General features: G+C 33.9%; 3 protein-coding genes and 1 long non-coding RNA gene across 6 annotated transcripts; 1 reads left to right on the forward strand and 3 right to left on the reverse strand.

Annotated features, from left to right (window-relative positions):
- Positions 1-157: 157 nt before the first annotated feature.
- LOC144549374 (K(+) efflux antiporter 5-like) lies at positions 158-5,680 on the reverse strand. 3 transcript variants are annotated; one of them, XM_078298077.1, is made up of 20 exons: positions 5,310-5,680; positions 4,629-4,672; positions 4,210-4,274; positions 4,027-4,111; positions 3,813-3,874; positions 3,636-3,711; positions 3,447-3,521; positions 3,181-3,252; positions 3,010-3,093; positions 2,857-2,925; positions 2,684-2,761; positions 2,418-2,506; positions 2,209-2,305; positions 1,961-2,014; positions 1,676-1,771; positions 1,397-1,585; positions 1,235-1,312; positions 1,030-1,074; positions 841-936; positions 158-467 (listed from the first exon to the last, which is right to left on the reverse strand). In XM_078298077.1, the coding sequence occupies exons 1-20, from the start codon at positions 5,515-5,517 to the stop codon at positions 420-422; spliced, it is 1,710 nt and encodes a 569-aa protein (XP_078154203.1). In that variant the 5' UTR covers positions 5,518-5,680; the 3' UTR covers positions 158-419. The 3 variants fall into 3 exon arrangements, with proteins under 3 accessions (XP_078154203.1, XP_078154204.1, XP_078154205.1); XM_078298078.1 differs by having other exon boundaries at positions 158-595; XM_078298079.1 differs by lacking the exon at positions 4,210-4,274 and having other exon boundaries at positions 5,310-5,608.
- Positions 5,681-7,304: 1,624 nt separating this feature from the next.
- LOC144549390 (uncharacterized) lies at positions 7,305-8,152 on the reverse strand. Its single transcript, XR_013509668.1, has 3 exons — positions 7,964-8,152; positions 7,545-7,877; positions 7,305-7,442 (listed from the first exon to the last, which is right to left on the reverse strand). It is a non-coding gene; the product is annotated as an uncharacterized LOC144549390 (long non-coding RNA).
- Positions 8,153-8,219: 67 nt separating this feature from the next.
- Positions 8,220-9,723, reverse strand: LOC144549379 (serine/threonine-protein phosphatase 7 long form homolog). Its single transcript, XM_078298084.1, has 4 exons — positions 9,520-9,723; positions 8,977-9,431; positions 8,724-8,889; positions 8,220-8,614 (listed from the first exon to the last, which is right to left on the reverse strand). The coding sequence occupies exons 1-4, from the start codon at positions 9,655-9,657 to the stop codon at positions 8,378-8,380; spliced, it is 996 nt and encodes a 331-aa protein (XP_078154210.1). The 5' UTR covers positions 9,658-9,723; the 3' UTR covers positions 8,220-8,377.
- A 12,314-nt stretch (positions 9,724-22,037) lies between these two features.
- Positions 22,038-23,001, forward strand: LOC144549393 (cell growth defect protein). Its single transcript, XM_078298109.1, has 3 exons — positions 22,038-22,198; positions 22,317-22,487; positions 22,861-23,001. Exons 1-3 carry the CDS (start codon positions 22,112-22,114, stop codon positions 22,942-22,944), a joined length of 342 nt encoding a protein of 113 aa, XP_078154235.1. The 5' UTR covers positions 22,038-22,111; the 3' UTR covers positions 22,945-23,001.
- The last annotated feature ends 283 nt before the right edge of the window (positions 23,002-23,284 follow it).

Consider the following 23,284-nt stretch of genomic DNA (forward strand, 5'->3'; position numbering starts at 1 on the left):
GCTCTTCCAAACTTTCTCATTTCTTGTAAAAAGGTGAAAGTTGTTTTCAGGTACTGTTTACTCATTTCTTCAGTATTACCAAGCTTTGATTACCAGCTTTGAAATGAGAATATAAAAATGCACTCAACCACAACATACAATATGAATCAATAAACCGCTAAACATTATTAATTTACATAAACAACTAGTATCAAAATGAAAAGATGTTTGCTATAAGCCTAGAAGAGAATTTGCACTTGCAATTGTCATCCTATATACATACAGATCAATCAATGTAACTAACAAGAGAGAGAGAGAGCGAGCTCCAGGCAACAAATGGCAAAATCTTCTATTTCTTTGCTATTGGGTTCTGCATATATAGATAGCTAGCAGTAATATGTTGTTCATTTGAGAAAATGAGAGCAGCATTGAGATGTATGTCACAAGGATCTGTTGTTGTTGTAGGCCTCAAGTATTACAGCCTTCTCCTGTGAATTCATTGAAATTTCAATGTGAGCCTTTACTTGGTTGGCAGTTTTGGCATTGCAAACTTAAATATCTCTGGGAAAACTCTCTCTCAGATTCAGTCATGTGCAATTTTTGAAGCAAACTCCCGCTGAGAGAACAAAACAAAAACAACTTGCCTCATTTGAACTTCATTGCACAACTTGTTATAAATCTAGCTATCACCACCGCTTCTTATGTATGTCTAATCACTCAGACATTTCAAAAACTTCCAAACTTACCGCTGGATTAACAATGATACCCAGCTCTATAACAGTTTCATAAACAAATGCCTCTTGATAGATTACTTATAAAAAATTATAGTGCAAAACGGTTATAGATATAAATAAGAAATACCTCATTCTGTGTGGTACTCTCTGAAGGGAACCACCGCATGAGAATTCCAAGGTGCATCACAGCTGGTATCAATTTGAAAATTAACGGAGTCGTTACCTGCACAAATTCACAGAATGTTAAATTTAAAATAATAAAAATACCAAAAGTCATGGACTAACAAAATCATGACAAACATGAAAGAGTTTTTACCAAGCTAAGAGCCGTGGTCCCAAGCAGCAAAAGATACATTCTTGGCTACAGAGCAAAGTTATTATAGGTAAACAATTAAATGAATGACTTGAGCCCATCGAGGAGTACATTAGATATTGTTAAGGCCACATATAAGCAACAAAAATGTTTATCAGATAGTGAGAAGATAACAGAAAGAAATGTGCAGGAGATGAGAGAGAATCACCTCAACAAGGTTAAGATGTGAAGCACGACTTAAGAGTACAAACGCAAACTCACCAATTTGCGCTAAAGATAATCCTACCTGAAGCACAGAATAAAATAATAAGACTCATGTGACCTTGGTATTAATAAATGAGAGTTTGTTTGTAATGGGTATGATACTCACAACAAAAGCCGTTCTGATGCTGTAATTGAACGCCTTAACGACTACGGTAACAACAACTGTCTTGATTATAATAACAAGAATGACAGAAGCAAGTAGTATGTCTACATGGCTCCATAGAAACTTCACATGTATCAGCATCCCAATGCTAGCAAGAAATAGTGCTGCAAACAAGTTTCTTATTGCCTCCACCTTCATTTAAGAACATAAAAAATTCAAATATCATCAAATGAGAGCGAAGAATCTAAGATGAGAGTTGCAAGAAAAGAGGAAATCACCTACCTGCTCCATAGTATGTTGAGCAAAGTCAGTGGTGGATATCATAACACCAGCAACAAAAGAACCCAGCTCTAAACTCAAACCTAGCACATCACTGCACTAACCAGCACAAAAGGTGGTACAGTAAAAGTAGATCAGTTGCTGCAATAACACTTTATTTTTGTTTTTTTATATATATTTCTGAGAGAAATTTTGATGAAGGATTTAGATACTATAATTGTTTTATTACACTTATATCATCACTTATGGTTTGTATATTGGAGATTTATATACTGAGCAGGTACTAACCCAGGCAAGTAACAAGCAGAATGCCACGGCACCTAACTGATACAGCTCATTTGTCTGAAAAAAAAATATAATCAATAATGATAACTCTTGATGAATAGAGCAGTGGCATATAGTAAGAAAACTTAGGCAGATCATTTTTCTTTTTCTTTTATTTTTTGTGACTCTCAAATCTAGGCATATAATCAAAGAGTTCAAGCCTGATCCTAGTCAAATGGTGCACAAAGAAACACAAAAGCTGTATTACTCACTTGCGATGATAAATGGGTCATGAGCTTCAAAAATCGAGGAACAAAGGACCATGACAGAAAAGTTGTGACAGCTATAAAACCAGAAAGCACCAATAGCCTGTATTTGAGAAAACCGTGCTTCCATTACATAATAATGTTTAAATGGCCAACAACGATGTATAATTTTGTAAATTTAGAATGAAGTTTCTAAAATCATATATATTTCTTACAACTTTCCCATAGACATTATTCCTCCTAAAACACCACTGTTGCCGCCCAATACTGGAAGTAGAGCAAATAATAAGCCAACTGCACAGTCCTGCAGAAAATAAAAAAGATGCAAATTCACCTTACTGAAAAGAACACAAAAAAAGGGGGAAAAGTTTGGGTTGGCCAACAAAGCTGCAAACCAAGTATTGTAATTAGCTACTTATCTACTAGGTGATTTTCTATTAAAAAAAGTAACAACTTTATAACTCTGAAAAAAATTCTAAACCTGAAGAATCAGTGTGCCAATAGTAACTTGACCATGAAGCACATTTGTGTTTCCCTTCTCTCCCAAAAATTTGCAAACCTGAAATCGTAAAGGAATTAAATGCTATTGTTACTTTCTGAAAAAGAAATGAATCTAAATTCATGCTACTTCACAACAGGTACTCAAACCATTACCACTGCAGTTGAAGACATCGACAAGAATGAGCCTACAAATACGCCTTCAGACAATTTACCACCACACATCTACATGAAATAACATTTGTACATCACCATGTGATTTTAATAAAAAAGTACAACTTTGATCAATATAACATGGAACTAATGTACCATGGCAGTTACTCCACATAGGAACATGAAAAGGACAATCTGAAGTAGACCTCCAAAGATGGCAACTGCACCAACTAGTTTCAACTATATATAACAAACACTGAGATAAGTGCTGGTTCAAAGAATTAGATACACAATTTATAACAATCACATTTAAATACATGAGGATACCTTTGTCAAAGAAAACTCAAGACCTAGAGCAAAGAGAAGAAATACCACACCAAATTGCGCAACTGTCTCAACCTGAAAGTAGCCAAGCACTAAGTTAATGCTTGGAAGAGCATAGATAAGCAAACTACCATCCAACGGCAGTCATAACTACAATGGCAAGATATTTATTTTGTTTGTTTGTATGTTTAAGTTCAATCAAAGATGATTTACGAACTGTATTGCGTGAATAATTTTCAGTTTTGCATAGCTTAAAGAGAGGCAATTACCTGCACCATTTCACTAATGAAATTCAATCCACCTGGCCCGATCAGAGACCCCGCAAGAAGATAACCAACAATAACCTTGCAAAATGTAAGAAATTCAACTAAATTATTAAAATAACTTAATTTCCAAAAAGGAAAATGCACGGATTTATGCATATCCAATTATGCAGTGCAGATAATATAGTTACTTACAGGTTGTCCCAGGCATGAAAACAGAATGCCGCCAATTGTTGCAGAAACAATTACAACAACCAAATCTGAAATTAACCTGTATTCGTAACTTGTCTCAGTCCAGTTTGATAGAATTCAATAAAGAAAAAGAAAGGAAAGGGGAGAAAAAATAATGGAAAGTACTAGTCAAAGAAGTACCTTAAATCTACTTGAAGAACAGGGAACTTAGATTTACGGTTGGACATCACATATTCATTATTCTACAGAACATGCCAAATTATATTAATTTCTTAAGTAATTCAATTTATGTTATTTTTTTATCAAAAAAAATATAAGCTAACACATTATGATTTTCAGCAAGTTGATAAAAACAAAGCATGAACTTTTTGCATGAATATTCATAAAAAAATACCTCTCTGTCAATCAAAGTTGTCCCGTCATCAGAACCATCACTTTCCGAACCAAAAACATCACCGAATTGGAAAGATTTAGTAGTACTGTATTTTAATAACAAACAAAACATCAAAGTGGTTAACATGTTATTATATGCCATATAAATTGTTCTAGTTGACATGGATTTACAACACCAACTTACTTGCCCTGATGGGATTCATTTTTCTTCTTGTCATGTGTAATAATTGCTACAGTCTCCAAAACAGCCTGTACAGAGTAGCATTTGATGATTACAACAACCAGTTTGGTGTCATTGTTTTAATTCAAATGTAGAAAATTGAATTATGTTAGTCATGAGCTTAGTGTGTAATTATTAGCATGAGAAACAGGTTGTTTCATATAATGAAACGTATTATAATAGAGAAAGTATTTCAGAGAACAAAAGTTTTGCTTGTCAGTAACTTTTCAAACCATGCTAAAGTACAGAAAAATTGAGCTTTGCAATTGGACCTTGAGATGTTTGTAGCTCAGATGGTATGAACTGAATATAGACTGGTTTCTATTTTATTCTAGAAAGAATATACAAAGCAATAGGAAAACACGGAGGAAAGTCACACCTACTTGATTATCTGCAATGCTATTATTGAAGCTATTCTTGTCTGGAGCTGCAAATGGAAACAGTGACATGTAAGAATCAGAAAAAAAAAAGTATCCAACAACACCTTTGAACTCTACATGAGCAATTTTATCAACATAAAAGTATTAGAATAAGCAAAGTTCGTTTCTAATTAGTCCTTCTATTGTCGTATTTCTTTTTTGCAATTACAAGTGGTAGCTAATTTTGCGCATTGCTAACTAAAATAGTATCTTTTTGTTCTGCTTTGTGCTCCCCTATTTCTCAGTTAATCTGGCTGTAATAAATCCATTTGTGTACATTGTCATGTCATTGTAAGTGGATAGTTTTTTTCTTATACCCTTCTGATAATAGGGATGTAACAGAGTACTAATTTTTCAATTGGAATCAATAGTACATTATTGTTGAAGTAGGAAATTATACTATTTTAGTTAAGCAAACCAGTAGTGATAAAATATGATAAAATCAACCATAACTAGGCTATTTGACAAATTATCATCCTTTCTATATCGCTGAACTATGAAATTGCAAGTACTTGAATTGATACTTAAAACATGCACTTTTATTTCCTCGAAAAGGAAGAGAAATCTCAACTCGATTTGAAGTATATATTAATATGCAGAAGTGAAAAAGAAAAAGAAATAAATGAAAAAAATGAAAAATCTTACTTTCAGGGGCATCGTTATCAGAAAATTCCTTTTCAAGCACACGATCGAAGATATCAGCGATGCTATCTTCTCCAGAGGTATTGTTTTTGGATCCATTGACGAGATTCCCGTAGAACTTTTCTCTCGTCTCCTTATCGGGCCTACCTTTGACCTCTCCGAAGGAGCTCCAGATCAGCAAAACACACAGCAGCGATGCTATCTTCTCCATCGGATAAGGCGGCGCTGTTAGAGGCGGAGATCCGCAAAATGCATCGGTTGGCGCAGTTAGAGAAGAGAGGACCAAGGAATAATAGAATTCGGTTTGTAAGAGTAGCTGACGCTTTCTTCGTCGCCATCGGTAGGTAAACCGTTGGGATCGGACTTTCCGACCCGACCCGACTCGACCCGGTATTCTTAGTCCCCTCGTAAACAATTCATATCACCTCAAGTAACTCGAATTTTAATTTTACATCCGGACTGTCCGATTTGTTCCGACACGAATATTAAAGGGATCCCGTGCATTCCACCTCGAATCGGATCGGCCCGGATTCTGATAAGACAGTCCAGATCTAAAATCAAAATTTGAGTTACTTCAAAGGAGCCGGACAAGTAAAAGAGTCCTGACTCCTGACCAACAACAACAAATCAATCGCCTACTCTAGATGCACCAGGAGTAGCAACGTACGACAAAGGACGTCTCATAATTTGTTGAACACTAGGGTTTCTAAATCTATTTTATTTTAAATTGTACTGCTCCGTCTTCATATAATGATTTATACGATTGTCTCGATTCAGAAAGGATATCAGACAATGGAAATACTGATGAGAGGGCCCCATAAGATACTTATATCAAGAATTGGGTAGGAAATCGACTCCATACATGTTTTTTTCACAAGTATTTGCTACCGACAATCTCTGGATCCGAACTTACTACTACGGTCTCCGCACGAATTTACTTGGTGCTTGATCGGGTGAACACGGTTCTTAGAATTAAACGAGAGCTGTGTGCTTTATTGAGTTTCTCAGAGTCAGAGATGAGATGTGAATTAGAAGCTGTAAGTAATTTACAACTAGTCTTTATTAAATGCAATTGAACACCGTTTATGCAATTGCAAATTCCCAGTGTATGGGTTCTGTTTCTACTTTTTGCTAGGCCATCGCAGGGCAGGGGTGGGACCAATCGTGATGAGAAAGACATGGTAGTGGTGTAAGGTGTAACTAACCGATCCGATTTTTTTAAAAATACCCAAATTTATTAATATTTTATTATAAATAATCAGATGTTTGCTAAAATTATATTTTTATCCAAACCGTAAGGAAATCTTACGGTTTGAATTAAAAATCCAAACCGTAAATAATCCTTACGGTTTGAAATTTTAATCCAAACCGTAAGATTTCCTTTTTTTTTTATCCGTTTTTTTGGCACTATATAATAAACTTTCTTATTTTTTTATTTGTTTTTTTGGCACTATTTTATTTTTTCTTATTTTATTTAACTTTCTTATTTTTGTTATTTTTAAATACTACCCAAGAACGATATAACGAAACTAAACTGAACAAAACATAATAAACCATAAAACATAAAACATAATACCACGCTAAAGGAAAACATAATACCACATAATAAACCATAACATAGCACAACTGAACAAAAACTCAAACATAATAAAACATAACATAGCTAAACTGAACTAAACTCAACGGTAATTCGAAGGGCTATATCGGTCAGGTGCTTGGCCCCTATTTTCCCTGCTGAAATTCCGTTCATGCCAGTCATTCCACTGTAGTTCTCCGTGCTGCGCTCTGCGGGCTGGTGTATGAAGTTCCTCGGGCTTCGGCCTGTACACTCATCCTGAGTGCACTACTCCATGCATCATCGGGCTCGGCAACCTGGGTAGCTGGCGGAGGGGGTGGGGTATGGAATAGGGAATCCACAAACTGGAGCGCATAGTCAGGCTGAGTCCCGCTACCAGATGCCTCCCAATCGTGAGCCCTGGCTGGATACGGCTGATGCGGGGAGGCGACTGTGGGCTCAAAAGGATACACCGACATATCAACGCTGATGTCCAGATCCGGAGACTCGTGCATGGGCTGGGGGTCCGGAAACCCGTGCTGCTCATGCGGCTCAGGCAGTGGAGGCATGTAGGAAGGACCCTGCAAGGATACCAATTAGTTTAAAGAGAAGGATATTTTAACTAACTTGGCATAAAATAACTTAATTCAACTAACTTGACATAAAATAAAGGAATCACATACCGGGGGAAGAAATGGACGTCCGTGCGCATCACGGTAGGCGTGCCAACTGGCCATGGTAAGTACGAAACGATGATAGTTCCACTCTGGCTGCCCTGAGGGCTCCGGTGGCATCTCACTGTTCAAAACAGGTGGCGCGTCAGGCTCATTCGATTGTACTCTGCACCAATCAATATCCTCTCCGGCGTCTCATAGCATAGTGACCAGCTTTGCCTCGTGGCCGTGGTCCTCAATGCAAGGGGCAACCAAGTGTAACATCGCATGCCCGACCGCTCTGTAGCCAGTTTTTTCAAGACAAATGATTGAACGCGCGGCACCTCTAAGCGCTACCAGCCGCTAAAAAAATAAAACAAGGTTAGTTAAAAAAAACCTACAAAAAAAGATTCATACTGTTCAAAAATGTGTTCTTCTAGGTGCATTACATGGCGAGCACCTTTTCGGCCAGTGGGGGTATAACCATCATCGTCGAAGATCTTCGAGCGAAGAAAGTCACCGTAATGTCCCTTTATATACACCGATGCCATGCCGACCCGCAGGTACCAAGCCTAATATCTCAGTATGGGATCTCCCTGGAATTGCATCGCATCAACCTCGGACATCTGCCAAAGTTGACATTCATATTCGCTGCCATGTTGTAGTGCTCCGAGTGATACTCACTCCAATCTCTATCGCAGTGGAGGCAAATCAAACTGACGGAGGACCCGGTCTGGATAGTGGTGCTCCACTATCCAGAAGCACACCAGCGGACCCCTGTAGAGCCACATCTCATGATCATCCGCTACAATCTGCGGCAGCCTCCCTTCAGTGTATAGCTCATGGTACGGAGTCCAGATCACCTACGTCTCACCCAGACTCTGAATCTGAGATCGGACTAAGCTGATACCTACTGTCTTTTCGTGAGGGTTGTCCTTGTAATCGTTACGTCCGTACCATTTCATGCCAAATACCGGTCGATTTCCACTGTCGGGCTCTCCCCATGGATCCTCGTTCGGCTCAGGTACCCCTACCGGTAACCGTGACCATGACCAATGCTGCAGTAGTAGTATCGGCCTGTAGATTTGCTTAGTTTTCCGCTATATTTTGAATAATATTAGCCGTCAGGGATAAGTTAAATAATTAAAATAAGACAACAAGTGCATGACCAGATAGATAATTAAAATAAGACAGAAATAGCATACTGACCTTGCAACCGTGGCACAAGTTGGTGTAAAGATGTGCTAGGACAGCCCCACCCAAGTTATACCTACAGCTCGACGGCTGAAGATCTCGCAGCAGCTCTAGATACATTATCGGGATGGTATCACTAGTTGAATCAGCAAATAGGTCCATCACGAATCCCCGTGTGTATCTGTAATATCGAAATTACAGAGCAACTCATTTTTCCGCATGAAACATAGTACAAAATAAATGTAATATGAATAGTTTGTATGAGTACCTCTCAATCTCGAGCTGAGTGGGATCCCTACCCAGACCTCTCGCAAACATAGGTCGCGGCTTCGTCTTGTCCAGACAGTACTTGGACTTCCCCCTATTGCTGCGTATGTTGGGCTCTGCTCCCAACAACTCTGCGAGCATGTAATTAATCGTGATGTCCTCCGAATCTGTGGGGTCAGATATGCCACCAACGGGCAAGCCCTGGATAGGCAAACCCCATAGAGCACTGACGTCTTGGAGAGTCACTGTCATCTCTCCAAAAGGTAAGTGAAACGTATGCGTCTCGGGGCGCCATCGCTCCACTAGTCCTGCAATGAGAGACGCGTTAATGCCCTTACTCTCCGACTCTAGAATATTTACCAAATGTTGCACCCCCAAATTTTGCAGATACGGCTCCATCAGCGTGTAGTACTGCATGTCATAATGCCGACTCATGGTAGTTATAATTGCCTCACTCTGCGTTGAAAAAAGTAAACAACATGAAAACCTAAAAATACAAAAACTCAACAAAATTTAAACTTACAAAAAAAAAGTAATCAAGTACCTCTTTAGATGCTTCTGAGACTCGGTGCTCATCGTGAGGCATCCATAATAAAGGACTGAAATGTTCCTTGCTGTCTTCGGGAATGAGCTCATCAACCGGGTCGGCTGCGGGTGGTCTCCTAGACCGTTCCCTAGCCATCCTACGTTAATATTTGATAGTCTAATTATTAGAAGGATTTTACTAAGAATAATTTATGCATATCAGCATCTATACTTCCTATAACCATTTCTCTCTATAACTATCTATACTTGCAGACTAAATTTTATATCTGACAAATTTTGGATATGAAGTTAGGAACATACTATATCTTGAACATCCCTTGAAACTCCTGTGTACATATGTACATAGATATCTTATTATTTGTTTAAACTGACATAACCACACTCCCAAAGATCAATATTTACAAAAAAAACCTCTAGTTTGCAGACCACATCCTTAGAAAAACTTTGCAACATGATATCTCCATATTATATCTAAATTACGGCCCTGATTTACACTGAAACATGTGCTTTAAAGCCTATAAATGTGTACTTTTTACTTGTATTTCGATGAAATGTGGTACTGCTATGCTTTGTTTGGTATTTTGCAAGAAAAATGGCGAAAAACTGGATCTGACTACTTTTCATACGGTCTGTATGACATTTTTTACGGACCGTACAAGATCTGCCCAACCACACAGAAGGTTCAACAACAGAGGCACAAAGTCTCCGAGTCAAAGCACAGGCATACGGTCCGTACTAGATCCCGTACGGACCGTACGATGCTAATTCAGAAAATCCAGCTGGAATCCGAAATGAGAATAATTTAAGGAGGCCGAAAAGGAAGCTTCTGGGGGCGTGATCTGAGGCATTAAATGAGATATTCCACAGCAGAAAAAGGGGGATTGGGTCATTGAATCAGGACAACTTTTCTTGGAGCAAAATACAAGAGGAGGAGAAGAGGAAGAGAGGTGAAGAACGTGAGTTTACAACGGATCTTCGGATTTTCCACTGTTTTGTCATGAACTCTTTCATCTCTTGTTATTTGTGTTATCTTGTGAACATGAGTAGCTAATTTACGTTGTTTCTAGGGCTAAGATGTAGTTTCTAGTTTGGCTTTGTTTGCATGCTACTTGGGTTTTGTGTTGAATGCTTTGTTTTTACCTTGTTGTGTAGTATTTTGATTGCTTTATTTGTGCTTGCTTGAATTGATTAGTCATCCCGTTAGATGAATGCGCACATCTAAGTGTTAGGAGCCAAGTCTATGACATTTAATCCAACCGAATAAAGTATGTGAAGTAGGGTGAAACCAAGGAGTACCCGAAAGGTGAAACTTTTCTTGAGGCGAAAGTCGTTGGATACTTTTAGTAAACCAACAAGTAACTTTGATAAATTAGGCCAAAATGCGAAAGTTGAGGTTTAACGCATCTAAGAGGGAAGTATTTGAGTCCGGTAATCGGGTACTAGGCCAAAATACGAAAGTTGAGGTTAGGTATTTAGATCTGGTCGATGGAAACCCTAAACATTAGTATCAACGCAGGAAACAGTAGCTGCAACATTAACTCGGGGTCCCCTACGAACCGTACGGGAATCCATACGGGCTGTATGCCTCGGGGCTGAACAGAAATGAAATCTGAACCCTGGAAACGCCTTTCTATCAATTGAAAACAACTTTAATTCTCTTTTATTGTATTTTAAACTTGTCATAAATCAGTAGAATTGTTAGAACTAAATCAAACCAATTTCTCTCACTTCTAGAATCTTAAGTGATTTTAGGATAAGTCCGGTCGTTTTCTTCCGTCCCTGTGGATCGATACCTGAGCATACTCATCGATAAGATAGTACACTTGTTATTTGATTTGACAGAGTATAACAAAGGTTTAAAAGGTATAGCTTGCTATACCGAAACTTTGTAGCATATATTATGTGCGAACACAACATGAAACCTAACAGTGGTGTGTGGTTTTTGACAATTTTTCAAAAAACCTCTATAATGATTTCATTCTATTCTAAATGTCAGGTATAGTGCGGTTTCTATAGACAATAGCTACAATGAATTCCAATATAACTAATCATGGCCTATATCTTACATATCACAGTATTTTATAGACTTAATAAAGTACAAAATCATTTATTGTAAAAAAAATTGGGAACCTCGTGAACTGACATGGCTATACTACAGGCCTCACAAATCATGCTTTTACATGTAAGAATCCAATTCAATTTCAAAAAATACTGTGATATGTAAGATACATGCCATGCCTTTTTTTTGTCTGATACAACAATAACATGAAAACAGGACCGGACAAATTTTTGTTTTCACACAACCGTGCACAAAATAAAAGTTTGAACTCAAGTAGGCCCCATCATATATAATTCAACTAAAATACAAGTAGAGTATCTTTGATACTGTCTTTTCATATATGATTGTATATATCCAAACAACTATTTCTACCGAGGCTAATGTTAGATTTTCTAGCGATTTCAACTAAATACTCAAAATCAGATAAGGCCTAATTCTAGCACTTCAGTGATCTTGCCATTCCGGTAATCTAACATTATCCACCACAATGAATTCCAATATAACTAATCTATGATGCATCAATTTTGAAATGAAACTTTAAATTGTCTTGATTTTGCTTCACATTAGCCTCGAGTATGCAAAATTGGTAATCTAACATTTTATAATCAGTAGAGAGTTACGAAAATAATTTCAATTACCTTCAAAGACGGTTGAATCAAGTATGCACGCCACAGAGCACCGGATCCTCCCTCAGCCCCTTCTTCTACTTCTCCGCAAGAGAGAGGGAAGTGTTGCAGCAGGAGAGGGTGGCGGCGAGGTCGAACCACCAGCGGTGAAGAGGGGCGGCGCGCTCCTTTTTTCATTTTCTTCTCTTTTCTAGCAGAGAGGCGAAACAGACAGAGAGATCAGGGGTCCATCGGGATTAAAGAGATTAGTTCAAACCGTAAGGAAATCTTACGGTTTGGATTAAAATTTCAAACCGTAAGATTTCCTTACGGTTTGGGTAAAAATATAATTTTGGCAAACATCTGGTTATTTATAATAAAATATTAATAAATTTGGGTATTTTTAAAAAAGTCGGCTAACCGATGCGATGGTTCCATTGACCAGAAACTTCGCACCAAATACTGAATATTCCAAGCGAATAAGTCTCTTTAATATATTTTATTATTAATGGCTTCTTCTAGTTCTAGTGATATATATTCATGGCTTCTCCTAGATATGTCGTTGACTCGCTCATTTCTTTTCAATATTTTTCAAGTGATAGTCATCTTCTTCTTTTTAGTTTTTTTTTCCTCTCTCTTTTAACAAATTAGGTTTACTGCTCAGTCAAGCAACCATATGCATGCACAAATGTTTATTTTCAACACAAATGCACAGTGCGCTTAAAAGAACATTTTAATTCAAAATTCATGCTACTGTTATATAAATATATCAAGGTATATCCTCTCAAAAAAAAAAAAAAAATATATATATATATATATATATATATATGAAGGTATATGTTTATAAGTTATATATTTATTTTAAAAATTCATGCACAGTGCAACTTTAATTAAGTTGTTATGTAGACTTTGTAATTTGAAGATGGAGTAGGTGAAGGTCTGATGGCCTTTCAATTAGATCTCATTAATTCGTAGGCCTCCTCAATCGTCTGACTGACTGACTGACGAGTGTGTAATTAGATAATTAATAATGAAAAATTTGTTATAAAATAAAGATAAACAAGCATAAAGAAGAATAAACAAGATAGAGAGGAAAAGATGTCAATCTCTTTATTCATACATTTTGCATGTGTGTACAATACAAGATTACAAAGACTCTATTTATAGGTCACAAATTGTGAATGAAAAACCATCTAAATTAATTACAAGAATAAATGAGAAAATTAATTCCAATAGTAGTGGGATATGAATTCCAATAGTAGTGGGGTAGTGGAGAATGAATGTTGGGAGTTATGGACATTCACATTAATATTTTATTCATAACACTCCCCCTTGGATATCCATTACATAAGAATATGCCTCATTAAAACCTTACTAGGAAAAACCCTATGGAATAAAAACCTAGTGAAGGAAAAAGAGTACAATATTCTTCTAAATACGCAACTGCAACCTTACCAGGAAAATACAGTGGGAAAAACCATGGTTAAGGAAAATATAGTGCATATTAACTCCCCCTCATGACAGCATCAGTCAAGATCTTTAATTCGGCGAACTCCAATATTACGAACTAGCTTTTTGAATATTGCAGTAGGGAGCGCCTTAGTGAATAAATCTGCTGGATTTTTCACTTGAACGGATTTGCTGAATATTAATAATATTATTCGTTTGGAGATCATGTGTGAAAAAGAATTTTGGTGAATTATGTTTTGTTCTATCTCCTTTAATTAAGGGTTTAGGGTTTACTTTCATTTTGGTGAAATAATTGTAAGAGTGCTTAATGGATAAACATCCATTAATCAATAAAATTATATTGCAAGAAAATTGTAATTTTCTTGATTAAAGGAGTGTAATATAAGGGTTTAGGGTCTTGCAATAGAATTATTTCATAATTTTGGAGTGTTTAATGGATGTTATTTATGAAGGATTTCATGATGCGGCAAGGCAATAAATTCAAAAATTTTGACCCTCTTACAAGCATCTACGGATCTATTTTACTATGCTAATTATATTAAAGCAATTCAAATGCATGCAAATGGATATCTACTCATTCATTAATCACAAATCTATTTACTAAAGGTGATTTGGATATACCTCTACCAAATGTCAATTTGGTAAATAGAGAGAAGTCGAATTCTCTTCTAGATTTCTTGGATACCTTCGTTTGTCGAAACGGCCTCCTAGTGTTCACCTTGAACTAAACAAGAATTAGAAAGACCTTGCTAGAGATCTTAATCTAATCTAAGCTTAGAACCTAGTTAATAATCCTTCTTGTTCTTCTAATAATTTCTCACTAGAGAAACCAATAATATGAGAGGAAGAGAGATGGCGGCTAGGAGGGAGAGGAAGAGAAGGAAATAAATTTTCAGAAAATTTCTCACACACAATGCCTTCTCTACCTCTCCTTATATACAAATATACTATGGTTTACATTCTATAACCGTCATAGTATAATTCTCCTTATTAAAAGAGCAAACCCTAGCCGCTGCTACAGTGTGCGCTACAGTAACTGCTGCATTGCCAATCTCAACTCATATTCATTTTGGGTTTTAATAAACTTATGTTATAACAATATTTTGCACGTTATTAATTATGTGTCGTGTATATTATACTATATAATATGCACCATATTATACCAAATAATATATATGCACACTTCTCATAAATTTATCTTCGTTCTAAGCAGTCATGATATTTATTTATCACATGTATATTATTTCATGTCATATGAAACAATATACATCATATAAATAAAATATCCTTCTTGTTTCTCGTTCAGTTGGTGTGACCTATATGGAGGATCTGTGTTATGTTGGCAATGGCATAAAACATTTTATTACCATAAACTATAAGCGGTATTCTAGGTATACATTATAGTTACCCAAATAACATAGATGTAAAGTATCATTTTTTTACAATACATGATCCTTTAAAGTAACGTTACGAATAACATTACTTGTGTCCATTCCTTGCCACATGATATTATGAATAATATACAAAGTCAGACTGTGTCATCTTTGTATTATATTCGTTTCTTGGTCTCTTAAGTAAATTATAAATATATAACTGCACTTCAGTTATATTGCATGCATTATAATTCTACTTTACCAAGAGGCCCATAAAATATCATCACTCGTTATAAATGAGGGGCAATGATACTTTTGACATATAACTTTCTCCCGCACAAGTTATATACAAGGAACTAATATTTTTGTCACCACTTATGATAAGCAGCTTTTAATGCTAATTACATTATATACTTCTCATGTGAAAAAGAAATACATCTCATATCTTAGAATTCCAAGACACAATGAAAATATTAATGACACTAACATAACTCATATAATTTTTTCATTCGTTAGGTCTGTTCAATATATGAAACCTTTCAGATACTCATGTTATTAAATGATAAGCCTTTATCAACATTTATAGAACTACAATGTACTTTAATCAACATGACAAACTTATCATGGTATATTAGTGTTCCATGCTAATAACCAAGTTTGTGAACATTTTAGAGATTTATGTTTGTCATCATATATAGTTCTATGGTTCAAGACCAAGAGCATCTTCTTGAACACTTCTAAAGATAAACATAAATTTCATGGAACAAAATGCATATAACATCCAATTCATAAACATAACATATAAAAGTAATCAACATAAGATAACTTTTAGAACACAAAACTAACAATTTATCCATATATAATTATTTCAGCACTCTTGCAATATAATTTTCTTGATACATAAAAATGTCATTTTTAAATGTTCAATTTGTAATCCAATGCAAAATTTTGTTCTCCCGAGATCTTTCATCTCAAATTCTTCCTTTAAATAATTTATTGCTTTTGGAAGCTCTTCAGGAGTTCCAATGATACTTAGATAGTCAACATAAACTACAATTATAATAAAATTACTAGTATCATACCCGTGCGTTGCAACGGGTACATATTATAAGAAACAAATATATCAATGAAAATAATAATTATCTAAAAATTAAAACACATGTTAATAGAAAATTTATATGATTATGTATTTATAATTAACTTTAATCGTGATCTCTAATAATAATTTGATGATGTGATGATTCTTTATTTTTAAGTACCAATGATATCAAATAATAGCTCGATTCGAATATAATATCAAATATCATACAACAATTCAATATCAACATATAATATGATATCAAAAACATAAATAAAAAGTGTTATCATGTGTATGTATAGGATACACACAAACACACATATTATAAGAAAAAATATATATTCACACACGTTCCAATTTATATTATTCTTTGTTTTCAATTTATAACACACACACATTGATATATTCCATATCGGAAATATATTCTAAATTGCCCACACCAATATGTATAGAAACAAAGAAAGAGAAATAAGGAAATAAAAAAAATGATTTCCATTGTGATCCGTATAGAAACGAAGAAGTAAGGAAACAATAAATAAGAAAATGAAAGGTGGAGTCTTCTCAATTGAAGATGAGAAATATGGAAACAAAAAAAAATAAGGAAACAGATAAATATATTGCTAAATTTCAGAATTTATTCAATTTTAATTGTAACGTATCGTGTGGCAGCATATGTGGTGGGTATGTTTTTAACTAAATTTAGACTTTTATATATAAAACAGATGCATTTAATAAAAAGAAGACAAAATATGTAATTGGAGAGCTGAGATCAAATCCGAAGTTTCATCTCTCAATCGTAGCCGTTGGCGGATCAGACACCCAACGTGCTTAATAATAGAATAGAGATTTTTATATATTTTCATGAAAATACATGGACAGATTGTATCATTCTTATATTCAAGTTTCAATGAATATTCACTTAAATGATTATAGCATATGCGTCCATATTGCTTTAATCGATATAAAGATTTATTCAATTTAACTGAATAATGTTCTTGAGAACCTAAATTACATGCTTCAGGCATCTTAAATCCTTCAGAGATTTTCATATAAATATCATTATCAAGTGAGCCATATAAATAGGCTGTAACAACATTCATTAGGTGCAAATCAACTCCTTCATGAACTGCCAGACTAATTATGTACCGAAAAGTTGTTGCATCCACCACAGGTGAGTATGTTTGATCATAATCAATTTTATATCTTTGTGAAAAAATTTAGGCAACAAGTCGTGCTTTATATCTTACAATTTCACATTTCACATTTCTCATTTCTTTTTTCGCATAAATACTCATTTATATCATATTGGTTCTACACATTCAGGTATTGGGACAACAGGCCCAAAAACTTTTCGTTTTTCAAATGAGTTTAACTCTGCCACAATTGCACCTTTATATTTTGGTCAATTATTTATTTCTCGACATTCTTTAATAGACTTCTAGTCACGATCCTCAATATTTATTATATTTAGCGCTATATTATATACAAAAATATTATTGATATCAATTTCATCTTGGTTCCATCTTATTTCATTTATGATATAATTTATCGAGATCTCTTTATTTTCATGAATTTCAGATACCTGAGTTTCTGCTGGAACTCCAATATTATTTATAAATTTGATTCTCTTCTGGAGCTTTATCTGAAATTATCATATCCTCGATTTGACCATTTTCATTCTTTGCTCTTTTTTTCGAGGATTTTTATATTTTTAATCTTTGAAACCGATTGCTTTTCCACGCTTCATGAGTGTTATAATTAGTCTGTCCAACAAGGACACCAACTTTAATTGGAGTATTAGCAGCTGGTACATGTGATTTGGTCACTTTCTTTGAGTCTGTGAATGTGTCTGTCAATTGATTCACTAACATTTGCAAATGAATTATCTTTTGAACATTTAGTTCACATTCTTTAGTACGAGAATCAAAATAAGACAATGATAATTCATACTAATATTTTTTTTTCAGCTGATAGTTTTCTCTCCTTAAGGTTGAGGATTTTTATTCATCAAAATCACAACCGGCAAAATTAGCCATGAATAAATCTCCCATCAATGGTTCAAGATACTCTATTATATATGGAGATTCAAATTCAATATAAATTCCCAATTTTCTTTGATATCCCATTTTAGTGTGTTGTGGTGGAGCAATTATAACATATACCGCACATTCAAAAATTATTATATGGAAAATATTAGGTATGTGACCAAAACCCAATTATAAGAGGAAGCTTTATAATAGCTAGTTGGCATGATGCGAATTAGTTTTGTTGTATGTAAAATATCATATCTTCTTTTTATATACGAAAATCTACAGTATGTTCAATATTAATTTCGATATTATCTAGACGTATTTTCATAATTGGATAATCATAAAATTATGCTCTTTAATCAAATCTATTGAGCAAGTAATTTCACAACGCTAGGTTGCGATTTGATAATAAACATACATGTAACCATCTTGTTAATGCATCAATTAAAATCATAATATTTTCAAATGGTTCACATGTTGGATATAATGTTCCACAAATATCATATTGTATACATTATAGAAATAAAACCAATACAAAAAAAATTCATCAGATTAAAGAATCTTCTAGTTCTTTGATGAATGTTCACAATAATTATCTATTATTTTTCGCATCACTATTGATCCGGAATGGTTCAACCGGTCATGCAAAACTATAAACATATTCTTGTATGTAAACTTTTGGTTTATAATAACACGTGCTTTAATTGTAATAATATATGTGTAGTACAAGTCAGAGGAAAAACATATGCAATCTGTTTTAAAATGCATTATTTTCTATATATTCAATAATTTTTTTTCATTAGTTGTCTCAACGTGATATCTATTTCGGCGGATATTCTTAAAACTTAACAAATTCTTTTGAGACTTACAAAAATATAATACATCATAAATTTGTGTTCCTCCATATCACAACAATGTAGCTCTTCCAGGGCCTTCAAATTTTGTACTAAACAAAATAGTACTAATATTTTCTTCTTACATAAATAAGAAAAATATTATGCACGCACATGACTAAAATTGAACAACTAAGTATGATAACATAAATTCATATAATCAAATTGCGAGTTTCTAGGACAATTGATAAAACAAAAAAATTAACTAACCAGTAAATAAAAATTTTCATTAAAATATTCAAATAGTGAAAATCCATATAATTGTTAAATTATATTGTTTTTTTCAGTTTATGCAAAATTCTCAAATATTTAGCAATTATGGCTTGTCATAATCAATTCTTGATACCATATAGTAGCAATTATTTGGCTTAACATAATAAAAAAAAATATTACAATTTTTTTTTCTTTTCAATACCTGAATAGCTACTAGATTTAACAGGTAGCTACCATGTCAACAATTAAGGCTTTCATCAAACTTTATGCTAAATCATAATTTCACTTGATTAGCTAATTTGTGCAATTTGCCCTCAAACTAAACCTAAGGTTAAATCAATCAAAACCAACAGACTAACAAAACTCAAAATAAGAAAAAAATACATAAGCATTACCCAAAATAAGAAAAAAAATGAATTCTACCACCACAATGATAGTATGAATTATTTTTATAATTTTCTGTCACTTTTCTCATTCATTTTGTTCGTTATTTTTTCACTTCTAGTGGTAATTCATTTTCTTTGTTATTTTTCCACTTCTAGTGGTAATTCATTTTCTTTGTTATTTTTCCACTTCTAGTGGTAATTCTTTTTGTTCATTTTTTTTTCATTTCTAGTGGAATGATGTGTCTTTTCTTCATTACCACGTCCATATTCACGAGTTTGTCCAAAATTATCATTATTATATATGGCTACATTCACTTCAACGAATGAAGCATAACTAATTAAAATATTTTGTTTAATCATAAAGAGATAATATATTAACTCGGAATATTTCTTGAATCTTCTTCAGGAAGATTACATCATTAAAAAAAAATTTCACATCATATAAACCTTATTGAAATCTTCTTCAAGAAGATATATTGAAATCTTCTCATATTAATTTTTGGAATCGCATAAATCTTCTTCAGGAACATTACTTGAAATATTTTTCATTTTTTTTTTCTGAAATCTTCTTTCGAAAGAATAAATTATTGAAAAACAAAATTAATATGAACATGATAGAAATTTTGCAGATCGTATAAAATTTCTTAAAATCTTATTCAAGAAGACTTTAGTATCTTTTGAAATCTTCTTCAAGAAGACTTTAGTATCTTTTGAAATATTCTTCAAGAAGATTAAAGAAAAATATGAACATCATATAAAATTTGTACATCATATACATCTTCTTCCTTGGAATTTTCTTCAGGAAAATTTCTTAAAATCTTCTTGAAAAAAATTATATTTCTTGAATGTTCTTCAGGAATATTATTATTCAAAAATAAAATTAACATGAACCTCATATAAATTTTTGATATCATATAAAATTTCTTGAAATCTTCTTCAAGAAAAACTTTTTAATATTTTTAGAAATCTTCTTCAGGAAGATTAAATAATTGAAAAAAAATAATAATAAAGAGAGAATAATGGTGATGCTTAAATTTGTAGAATATTGATCATTCAACTCTTTTGGTCTCCTGCGCCGCTCTCACCACAGGTTAGCAAAAACTTACTTTATTTTCTAAGTTGAAAATTGAATTGGTCAATTCTGGGTTCTACTTGTTTTGCACAAATGATTGGTCAATTTTATACAAAAGCCTAACAGTACAAAGGTTGCATGCAGTGACAAAAGCCTAACGCTGAGCGCCGCTCTCTCTTGCGCGAAGGAATCGCCGGGTTTGGCAATATCGCACAAAGGAGATTAGAAGAAGAGGCGATTTTGAACTGGAGGCATGCAGTGACAAAATAAATTAATTGTATAAAGGGTATAATTGGAAATACATAAATATGTATATCAAAATAGTATAAGAATACAGTATAAATGGCAAATTTACAAATTAATTAAGTTTAGGATGACATTTTCTCAATTTCAAAGTTTAGAGTGAGATTCTCCCAATTTTAAGGTTTTGGAGTGGCATTTTCACAATTCTCCCCATAATATATTATAAAAGGAAATAATTAAAATATCAAAATGTTACCTTGAATCTTCAACTAGTAGAGTTCTCGTGCTGATAACGTGTTATAAAATAAAAATAAACAAGCATAAAGAATAATAAACAAGATAGAGAGGAAAAGATGACAATCTCTTTATTCATACATTTCTCATGTGTGTACAATACAATATTACAAAGGCTCTATTTATAGGTCACAAATTGTGAATGAAAAACCATCTAAATTAATTACAAGAATAAATGGGAAAATTAATTCCAATAGTAGTGGAATATGAATTAATTCCAATAGTAGTGGAATATGAATTCCAATAGTAGCGAGGTAGTGGAGAATGAATGTTGGAAGTTATGGATATTCACATTAATATTTTATTCATAACAAAATTGACCTTTTAGGTTCCTAAAAATCAAACAAGCTAAGTATTTGTTTCTTATTTGAATACCAAGTTGAAAATCAAACAAATGGAGGTTTCCATTACCTCTTAAATTTTATTTTATTTTATTATTACGAAATGCAAAGATTATTGAATCACAATTTTATTTGAAGAATAAATAAATATAAATATAAAGATGGAAATAATAAATCAAAATCTGACATTTTATTCTGACTTTTGTTCAATAATATTATAAGTTATTCTATTTGTCAATTAAACAACATGAAAGTATATGTTAATTAGTTAAAAATTGTTGTTTGATAGCTAAAGCTGACTGTTAATTATATTGATTTGATTTGACGTCATATTTGGTTTTGTCATAAAAGATATCATAATATTAATTGGGCCCTTGCCTTGTGTTGTGTGAGCCCAGCCCAATTATGAGGCAGAGAGTAATTGAATTATTGAACTGAACTGAACTGAAGAATAGAACCCAATTCATTCATTCATTCAGAATAGATCGTCGTGGTGGTGGTCGGAATCGGAATCGGAATCGGAAGAGGAAGAAATGGGTGCGCGGGGCTACGCGTGGGCCGTAGCGGCTGGTCTGAATGCCGCTCTAGCTGCCATCTCTGCCAAACTAATTGCTTCTCAGGTATTGCATGGTCACCTCACCTCGCATTTTCAAATGCCAAACTAACCTAACTGCTAACTGCTAACTGCTAACTGCTAACTGCGAGATTAGATTAATTCAAGTATTGTTTTGTTCACAGATTGTCAAGTATTGCATGGTTGTTTTTTGCAATGTAATCATGTGGGGTTGCTACGTCAACAGTCTCAAGGCTTTATCTTCTCTTCAAGCTACAGTTACTAATTTTGCAACTAATTTCATCTCTTCAGGCTTTGCAGGCTACTTTTTCTTCCAGGAGCCATTGCCGTCTAAGGTAAAAATCCATCCCCTACCCTACCCTACCCTACCCTACCTTTTTGTATCATCCACCCCAGTCAATCCAATTGAAATCAACAAATTAGGAAAATATAAGGACAAATGCTTAAATTCATAAATTGTGATAAATGGGTGCTGTTTACCAGACCTGTTCATTACTAGACTGACAAGTTTGGTAACTGTTACTGTTACTGTTACTGTTACTGTTGTGTATTTATCATATTCGGCCAACCTGTATTTTATAGCAGTAAAATATCACTGCTATTTGTATCTCGAGGACCTGTTTGCTGGTTATATTGCACATTCTGTACCTTTTGTTGCAGCCCCTTCTGTTTTGTCTTAACATATTTTATTTATTGATGAGTGTGCAGTGGTTTATTGGAGCATCTCTTATCATTATTGGTGTTTTCATTCTAAGCATATCAAGCACTGAAACGAGGCCGCACTCTGAATAAGAATTTAATATTTAATTTAGTGGATCATTTTTATTTTCTTCTTCTTTGTGAGCTATTTGTATTAATTAATGCTTCCTATTTAAGTGGCTAATGGGACAATAATATATATTAGCAAGCATGTTATATTGTTGACCACTATTGATTTGAATTAGTAGAAAGTAGAATAAAGGTTATGTAAATTGGTGATTAGGAAAACAAATTGAATTAAGTTTCCTAGTTGCAACAGGCTAGAGGAAAGAAACTGCTTTACCAAAGTCATGCTTGTATTTGAACAGTGATACTATTGTCATTTTAATGCAATTCCAACACAGTTTTCTCTTTCCGGAAAAAAGTAATTGGG

This window comes from Carex rostrata, chromosome 35, assembly GCF_964058835.1.
Source record: "Carex rostrata chromosome 35, lpCarRost1.2, whole genome shotgun sequence".
In the NCBI taxonomy this organism is placed as follows: domain Eukaryota; kingdom Viridiplantae; phylum Streptophyta; class Magnoliopsida; order Poales; family Cyperaceae; genus Carex; species Carex rostrata.

Coding starts and splice junctions, on each gene's coding strand:
- LOC144549374 (XM_078298077.1), bottom strand. CDS start 5,517: ATGGAGAAGATAGCATCGCTGCTGTGTGTTTTGCTGATCTGGAGCTCC. Junction 2,306..2,417: donor ATAATGTCTATGGGAAAGTT/GTAAGAAATATA, acceptor TCTCAAATACAG/GCTATTGGTGCTTTCTGGTT. Junction 1,075..1,234: donor CACATCTTAACCTTGTTGAG/GTGATTCTCTCT, acceptor TTTGCTCTGTAG/CCAAGAATGTATCTTTTGCT.
- LOC144549393 (XM_078298109.1), top strand. CDS start 22,112: ATGGGTGCGCGGGGCTACGCGTGGGCCGTAGCGGCTGGTCTGAATGCC. Junction 22,199..22,316: donor CCAAACTAATTGCTTCTCAG/GTATTGCATGGT, acceptor TTTTGTTCACAG/ATTGTCAAGTATTGCATGGT. Junction 22,488..22,860: donor AGGAGCCATTGCCGTCTAAG/GTAAAAATCCAT, acceptor ATGAGTGTGCAG/TGGTTTATTGGAGCATCTCT.
- LOC144549379 (XM_078298084.1), bottom strand. CDS start 9,657: ATGGCTAGGGAACGGTCTAGGAGACCACCCGCAGCCGACCCGGTTGAT. Junction 9,432..9,519: donor TCTCAGAAGCATCTAAAGAG/GTACTTGATTAC, acceptor TTTTCAACGCAG/AGTGAGGCAATTATAACTAC. Junction 8,890..8,976: donor ACTCAGCTCGAGATTGAGAG/GTACTCATACAA, acceptor TCGATATTACAG/ATACACACGGGGATTCGTGA.